The sequence below is a fragment of the Heterocephalus glaber genome, unplaced genomic scaffold, assembly GCF_053883595.1.
Source record: "Heterocephalus glaber isolate CG9 unplaced genomic scaffold, H.glaber_assembly_v1.0 deba00000474, whole genome shotgun sequence".
NCBI lineage: Eukaryota > Metazoa > Chordata > Mammalia > Rodentia > Bathyergidae > Heterocephalus > Heterocephalus glaber.
Window position 1 is genome coordinate 768,124 of NW_028258146.1, and position 8,806 is coordinate 776,929.

At 43.8% G+C, this 8,806-nt stretch overlaps 1 protein-coding gene across 3 annotated transcripts in view; it reads left to right on the forward strand.

Annotated features, from left to right (window-relative positions):
• Positions 1-8,075, forward strand: part of Pmp22 (peripheral myelin protein 22) — a 34,557-nt gene extending 26,482 nt beyond the window's left edge. For all 3 annotated transcript variants that reach the window (XM_087204393.1, XM_004870754.4, XM_004870753.3), the window contains exon 5: positions 6,770-8,075. In XM_087204393.1, coding sequence (XP_087060519.1) covers positions 6,770-6,933 — 164 coding nt within the window. In that variant the 3' untranslated portion in view covers positions 6,934-8,075. The remainder of the gene's footprint in view (positions 1-6,769) is intronic.
• Positions 8,076-8,806: the final 731 nt, after the last annotated feature.

The window sequence follows — 8,806 nt, forward strand, 5'->3', positions numbered from 1 at the left end:
ATGTATTCTTGGGGGCTGGATGGGCAAATGTGATGCCTCTACATGGTTGTCCAGAAAGACACACTTGAGGTGAATGTTGATGACCTTTTCTGAAAGCCAGAGTTCCCCTTTCCTGGAATAAGGAAGTAAACTGAAGAGCCCCTTCTCCCAAACATGTAAGTACAACATTTCATTATTCAGGGTCTTAGGACTTTCAGGCTAAGAAAGGCTTTGCCACTTCCACTGGTTTTAGTATCCTAAACAAAGCTCCTAGATTGTTGTCAGCTTTATTAAATGACTAATTATGCATTAAAATACTATGTATAGGTAAAATAAAAGCAGAGTTACCATTTATTTAATTTCAAGACATAACATAGAAACTGCTTGATATATTCTTTTTTTTTTTTTTTTTTTTGCAGTGCTGGGGATTGAACCCAGAGCCTTTACAACAAACTACAACCCCAGCACACACCCACACACACACACACACCACTTTTTTTTTTTTTTAATTTTGAGACAGAGTCTTCGTAAGTTGCTAAATTGTCCAGGTTGGGCTCCAACTTGTGATCCGCCTGCCTAATCCTTTCAGAGTTTTGGGATTTCAGGTGCACACCCCAGTACCCAAATCTAGGGTTTCTTTTTTTACTCTTGATTATAGTTTGATATCAAGTCAGATGATGATCATATACATTGCATCTATGGATGTATCTTCAAGATAAATCAAAATAGGGTTAGGAACCAGAAGTTTTATAAAATATTTATTTTAATGTGTATGAGTTTATTACTTTACTGATGACTAAAATGAACCCAAGAGAAGGTAAATGAAGGTCACCCTCATGGCAGACCTTCATGGCGGGGGCTTTGAATGCCTATATTCTCTCTTGTCATATGTGGACTGAACATGATTAAGTGAGTCTCTTTATATTAAAAGACACCGAATCCATCCAAAAATTTAAGGAATACAAAATTCAAGGCATAAACTGCTTTCTCCAAAGTTCTCACATGTCTGGGATGAACAAGAGCTCGCACCATCAGAACTAGTCAAGCTAAGAATATTGGACCGAGAAGAACTAACTCACTGTGGAAAGGCTTTTTTCTTTCCGCTGGGATAGTTCTGCTTTAAATTCTATTCACAGTATCTTCTTAGCAACCATCATTGTATATCAAAACTCAGAAGTTCAGAGATAGGAACCATTAGGCCACACATGTAACTGTGCTATATGCTGAAGTACTGTATTTCAATTCAGCCAAGAGTCTTGCATCTAGAAATGTTCTACTTTCCCCAGTGTATTTATTAATCCATACTTGCTTCATCACTTTGATTTTCCTTTGAACTCAGTGCAAGCATTTTAGAATTCTGCTTTAAATTTTAAAACACATGATTTGCTTTTCCTTATCCCCTTTGAATCTAGCTGCTTATCTGTCATGAAACCTCATTTTCAGTTAACAGTTTTTCAGTTGAATGGTCCATCTTTAAATAGGAAGTTATCTGGATTAAGAAATGTTGAACTAAAATAGCAGTTGTAATTTCCATGTCCTAAGGATTTTCTGTGCCTACTGATATGCTCCAGTCAACTGATCTGAAGGTTAGTCTCCTAGGAAGCAAGGATATCCCAAATGTTCATTTGAAATTGTTGTAGGGTCTTCCCACTAAAGCTGAGAACTAAGAGTTAAGAACTCTACTTGGAGACTGGAGACTTCCTGACTCCTTTAGCCTGTAGCAATTCTGAATCAGCCTTGTCTCATTTCTCCTCAATTTATGGCCTATTGAGAAGGTAGTAACAAAAACAGGGGTGGTTGGGGGAGATAGGGAAGGGAAGAAAAGAGGGAGGGATAAACGGGGCAGTAGAGGAGGAAGGGGAAAGCTTGTGTTGTGGGGTGCAAAGTCTGAATGAACCTTCAATGGGAGCTAAGTTCCATGTGTGGCAAATCCTCCTCAAAGCAATGAAGCATCTTAAGTGGAAACTTCCAGAATCCCTGCTGGGTTTCCGAAGAGGTTGATATAGGCTGTGCTGTCTGCACAGCTTCCCTTTGTAAGGCCAGCTGTGGTCTGCATGTATCAGTCACACACAACAGCTTGCAGGAAAGGCAGTTAAGAGGTGAGTGGGGCTCTTGGGCTAGTGTAGGAGTTGTCTGCCTTCCTTGGAATTACAGGTCTTTGTATGGTTAGAGCTCTCCCTGGTTTGCCTCGTCATTGCTTCTCTAGATCATAGTAAGCCACAGGTCTCGCATTTACTATCTTGATGCTTATACACATCTTAGGCTGGCTGCTTCCAGAGTCATGTCAAAGGTGCCTCCTTCTAGTTCAGTGCTTTTCAACCTTAGCTCTACATCCAAATCAGCTGGGGCACTGTTTAAAAACAAATGCCAGCACTCAGGCCTCATCCCTGGAGAGTTTCATTTCATAGCTCTGGGCAGGACTGCTTCCTGGGTGACTCCGATGTGCATCCAGGCTTGGGATCTACTGATGTAGCCATTAGATTGCCCCCAGTCTCACTGTGAGGCCTTCTAACACATTTCCCCACAGGCAGCTAATTCTATTCATAAGCCATAGATTCTTCCAAACCTCTTTATCAGAGGAGGAACATCCTGATTCTATTCTTGAATGTTGGAGTCACAGTCATTTTTAAGAACTGTAGCCATCTGTTCTGGGACAGTAGTTACCCTTGTCTTTACTCTGTTGGGTTGGGTTATACTACATGGGAAAACTTCAAGAAATTCACATAGATACAAACCTAGAAAGAAGGATTTGCATGTTCTGATTTGACTACTTATACCAAGAAAATAGCACCATGCAGGGCATATAAGATTCTCTGATTTGCTATTTGTTGGATGGTTAGATAATTATGTTGCCATGGTGAAATCCAGCTCAGGTCAAGTGAACAGTCACTATGATTAAGAAGAACAAAAAGATAGTAGGAAGAGACTCCTGAGTGAGTATAACCTTTCCCATTTGTTTTGTTTTTTGATTTTAGGTAGATTGGTATAGACATAGGACGTTTAGAGCAAAAGAATTTGGGTGGAGATTAATGAAAGCACCGTGAGTCTTCCCATTCCAAGTGATTCAGAGATGGCATGAGTCAGACACCAAGTTTAGAAACCCTGTCCAGGATGGAGTTCCCCTGGCTGTGCCCATATGGGAGTCTAGTAGTGCTGTAGCTTGGCATCTAGGGAGAGGTGGTCAGCTGGATGCTGGAAATAGAAGTAGGGCCAGAGCGCAGGGAAGGCTCCATGTAGGTGAGATATAGCTCTGCAATCCCGCACTGTCAAGGTAACAGGTATTCCAGCTTCTCCCTGCCCCACCTTGTGGCCTGGACTGGAGAATGAGGCAGAAGTGAGGCAGGACTGTGCCTCTCATCCACCAACCATTCTGATGGTCTTGCCAGATCCTCCCTTTCTAGCAAACGTCAATCTGGCTTCCACCCTTGCCTCTCAAATGGAAATATTCCTGCAAGGTCCTCAAGGGACACTGCAGTCTTGAATTGGCTGAATCATGGCTCTCCTTTCAACACTGTTGTCTGTTCCTTCCTTGAAACTGTGTGCCCTAGACATCCTGTGTTTCCTGCTGCCTGTGCTCACCGGATGGGAGGTCCTTCCCAACCCAGGCTCACTCAGTGCTCCTCTTTTCCTTGCCCCAGGTCCAGTTCACCATTGACTATTGTGACTGTGTGACATGCTCCATAGTTGCTTTTCCCCTTTCTCTTCTCTTTATTGACACTAGTGAAGCTGTACAAAGCCTCCTCAGGCCCCTCCTGGCCTCCTGCCTTGTACCTAGCACTAAATCCATTTCCTGCCTGCTGCTGTGATCTTTCTGAAGCATGCATGTGATCATATTTCTCCCATGCTGAAGGGCCCCCCTGAGGCTTCCTGTCACACCCTCCTTAATGTGCCATCGAGACATTCTCCTTCATGGGCCTTAGTGAGCTCTGCAGCCTCCCTATCATGTGAGACTTATTATCTGTGGGTAGTTTCCACCATGTGTTCTCGGGCTTCTTAGCCTCACTCTTGTTTTTTCTTTTACTGGGATGCCTTCCTGCCTTTCTTCACCTGGCCACCTTTTATCACCCTTTAGGCCCAGCTCAAATATTATCTCCCTCAGGCTTCTCTGCCCTCTCCTCTCCCAGTGTGAACTCAGTGCCCATATGAGTTCTCAAGGCATCTGGGGCATTTCTCTCTAAATTATATCACACTGTATCAAAACTAGCTATGGTTATGTCTTCTAGACAGGCACCCCTTGAAGGTAGGGGCATTGTTTCACCTATCATGGTGTTTTCAGCTTTTAGAAAAGTACCTGCATACAGCAGGCACTCATTAGATGTTTAGTAAACCCAAAGGAATGGAAATGTTGCAGAAGTATGGAAAGTTCCTGAGTTGCTTCCTCTGTCTTTGGACCACGGTGGCCCTTTCCAAAAGTTCTGGCCTCCAGTCACTTACTTGAGGTTGCTGTCACTGTTAAAGAGCCGTGAGATTTTTCTCTTCCAAAGGGCTTTAGGGAGAAAGTTCAGGGGGTTGTTAGAGCCAGCCATCCTGAGACAAGTAGAAACTCTTGGGACCTGAATCCCCAGCACTTTAATGTCTGCGTGGGGTCATTGTCCTTCCACTTAAAGCTGACTTGCACTTCTAGGGCACCCCCACAGGGTACCCCTACAGGGTCTCAGTCACTGCCAAAGCATGGGTTGCTAATTTGTGGGGCCTCACTGACTCATAGGGACCTTGATGACACATCTCCACCTACTGGTTGGCAAGAAAGTTCATCAAATTCACTTATTAGGAAGAATGTTTGGCTTTGGGAATTACTGTTACATGACATTAATGCTTTGGGATACAGACTGAGGCTACTCAGTCCAAGAGTCATTTCTTTCTGTATCTCAGAGCACATCTGCTGTTTAACATGTAGGTAGCCTAGTAATAATGATATATTTGGTAAAACATCAGTTTCCTAACAACGATAAAGTATGTATCTTCACTTTGGCTTTGTAAATATCTAAGCTTATTGCTTTTAAAGTTAGGCCTAGCTTCATTCATTTCTGAGGTTCTATTAGGGTCTACCAGTCCTCTGTACTTGTGTACCCTGTTAGTTACTGTACTTGTGTACCCTGCCTCTTTCTGTCCCTCTTGGTCAAGGATGGAAACTGATGTTTTCTTTCTGCCAGTGAAATCAGAGCTTAGCTAACCCACATGGCCACAAAGGCAAATTTTCATGCCAGCAGCTAGTTAGACACCCTGTGCAGAAGCCCCGCTCACACAACAAGCATTGTGCTAGCCTCTTTGCCCTCTGTTAATACCTCTTTCTCTTCTACGGGCATGTTTCCCTCCTTAGAACCCAACCCTTATTAGATAAGTCACATGTAGCGCAAGACAACTTCAACATTGCTTAAAAGACAAAAACAAGCACTTTGGAGAGGTGTACCAGGAAGCAGTAGAGCAAGACATTAAGGATTCTGGACCTTAAGGCAAATTAAATGTGTCCCAACAGATCAGAACTGTTATTGTTCTTGAGCAGCAATCCTCAGCTATGGTTTCCCTCTGACATAGACATCTTCTCTGTCTCCTGAATTTTCTTTAGGTAGCAACAGGGTCTAGATTCCACTGTATTTCCAGGATTATTGTGTGGCTTTCTTGATGGGGCCAATTGAGACAGTGTTTTTCTCCTCTGAGTTACAGAAGGACAATCTCACCAGGGTGGTTAATGTGACATAGTGCCACTTCTGTACTTTGTTCAAACAAAGTTGCAGTGTCCCCTAAGATAGCAGCTCAAATAGCAGTGAGGTTAGATGTAGGTTGTTCAGGGCATTGGAAGCTTTGGAACCACGTGAATCCCACACAGCATGCTGGGTTTATAATAGAGTCACTCAGGGCTTCTCAAAGACCCTGTTTTCAGGAGGGAACAGACCAGCCTTTGTACAGCTCCAGGCTGGGCTGCTGACATCATGGGACCCCTCCCTATGTAGGGATACTGATTGTCACATGGGGATAGGCTGTAAGGCTTGAGTTGAATTGCTGCCCAGGGTCCTAGATGGAGGCCTTCCTCTTCCCATGCCAAGGGCTGCCTTGCTAGGCCAGGGAGGACAGCCTGACCTATGTAGGTATTAGATGTCCTTTTACCTGTCTCTGGCTTCAAATCCAGTCCTACGGCACCAAGTAGGATGGAGCTATAGTCTCCTGTATAGCTTTGGCTCCCACCTGTATTGTCTTCTTCCTCCTCATTTCCTCGTCATCCTTTTTAATCCTCTGTGCCATCCTTTGTCTGCCCAGCAATGCCCATAGTTATTGTCTGCTTTCAGGGGCACCCCTGCTAAAGGAACCTTAGGCGTCTGGCCTGCAGGAGCCCAAGGCCTTTGCTGTGCCATAATTCCAATAGTGTACAATGTCACTTCACTTCCACTAGCTTCAGGTCATGCATCTGCCCCTCTGTGTAGGGTGGTTCACAGGCTCCCAGGAGCTTCCACACCCAGTCCTATTGAGAAAGAGATAGACAGGGTTATCTTGCACCTTACATATTACTCGACACCTTGTGTGGCTACTGTTTGGAATTGTTGACAGTGAAAAATAAGAGAAATGGGGCAGAAAATGTGTCGAGGACCCTGAGGTCACCTACACCTTGAGGGGTGTAAATAGGAAGTGAAGAGCAATTCATTTTCCTTGTTCCCATACCTGCCTCCTCCCAGATCTGATCCTGTGAGCAGATTGCTTCCACATTTAAACATATTCCTCCTGCACAGCACTGTCAACGTCAGAGGTGGCAGAATGGTGGACTCTTCCCTCATCAACGCATCCCTCTCATCCCCAGGTCTATGTGTGATGAGCGCGGCAGCCATCTACACAGTGCGGCATCCTGAGTGGCATTCCAACTCCGACTACTCCTATGGCTTCGCCTACATCCTGGCCTGGGTGGCCTTCCCTCTGGCCCTTCTCAGTGGTGTCATCTACGTGATCTTGCGGAAACGTGAATGAGGCGCCCCGACGGTCTGTCTGAGGCTCTGAGCGTACATAGGGAAGGGAGGAAGGAAACAAGAAAACAGGAAAAACAAAAACAAACCAACAAAAAGAGCTAGCCAAAAACCCAAACTCCAGCCAAACCAAACAGAAAGCAGTTGAGGGGGGGATTGCTGTTGATTGAAGATGTATATAATATCTATGGTTTATAAAACCTATTTATAACACTTTTTACATATATGTACATAGTATTGTTTGCTTTTTATGTTGACCATCAGCCTCGTGTTGAACTTTAAAGGAGTAGCTAAGGAACTTTACATCCTAACAGTATAATCAAGCTCAATATTTTTGTTTTGTTTTTTGATCTTTGGTTTTGCCCCCAAATAAAATAACTTGATATGGCCTCCTCCCCTTTGTTTAAAACAAGATACCTCCCTCCCATTCCACCTCATAAAAAACCAAAGTGTGGGGATAAACCCCAAGTGGCTAAAAGCCCTTGTATTGTGGGTGACCCAGTGTATCCATCAGAAACATCCACTGCCTAAACCTCTGTGGGAAGCCTTAGGCAAGCACAGATAAAACACCCAGACTGGAGCCCTCGGCAAAAACACACTTGTGGCTTTGGAATACTTGCCCTTGCAGGTGGAGTATCTTGGTCACGTGTCTAAATGAAAAATCGGTGACAGCAAATCTGTGAAATGGTGCTATGGATTTACCATTCCTTATATTATCACTAATCATCTAAATGACTCACTGGAAGTTCAATTAACAATTTTACAACATAAGTAGAATGGAGACCTAGTAATTTTGTGTAATATAAATGGTTTATAACTGCTTTTGTACCTAGCTAGGCTGCTGTTATTACTATAATGAATAAATCTTAAAGTCTTCATCGCTTCCACATTTTTCTTATGGTCAGAGCATTAGGACAAGTGGCTAGGCCCTTGGGACTGTGATTTTCCAGGGCTTAGATGGGTCTAGAATGCTCTGTGCCTCCAAGAACTGTCTGGCAATGACTTGTACTGGCCACCAACTGTAGATGTATATATGGTGCCCTTTTGATGCAAAGACTCCAGACCTTCATTTTGTGCTTTGCTTTTTCTGATTTTATACCAACTGTGTGGACTAAGATGCATTAAAATAAACATCAGAGTAACTCACTCATCTCTCTTTGATTTTTGTGGGACACTGGTGTGGGTACAACATACATGTCAGAGTGAGTTGAAGAGCTGCAATGGAAAGTAAGATTGAGTTGGTGCTAGGGACTGAAGTGTGCTGTTAAGGGCTCGATCATACCTGGCTTACATACCTTCAGATGTCTAGGCATGTGTCTGTTAACTGGAGAGAGCTTGGAATTATAGCTGAAGTGGAGGCTGTAAATTGACTGGAAGGAACTTGAGTGCTCATTTAGCTCAACTTTCTCTCTTGTGCTATACTCTCTGATGATCCTAGTGGCGAATGTAGAAGCATGACATGAGTTGCCTGGATATACAGGGAATGTTGCCTTGAACGGCACAGATCCCTAACCTTGCAGTATAATGTGAAAGGTCTGAATGATGGTAATAATGGGCCAGATAAAACATTAGTCATCCAACTGAGCCCCTCACACCCTCCTGAGAGAGAACAAAGAACAACTCCATGTCATCCAGCTCCAGGTTTCCAGGATGTATCTCTCATAATTTTTACTCAACAACTTTGTGTTGTACATCTGCAATAAGTGACGGTAATGATGCACTTAACATTCTTTAATAGTTATTGAGGGCCCCCCCCCGCTTTTTTTTTTTTTTTTTCAGAACTGGGGATGGAACTCAGGAGCTTGGGCTTGCCAGGCAGGCGTTGGTGCCACTGAGCTAAACCTCCAGCCAAGCCCCTATTTTGAACTAGGCATGAA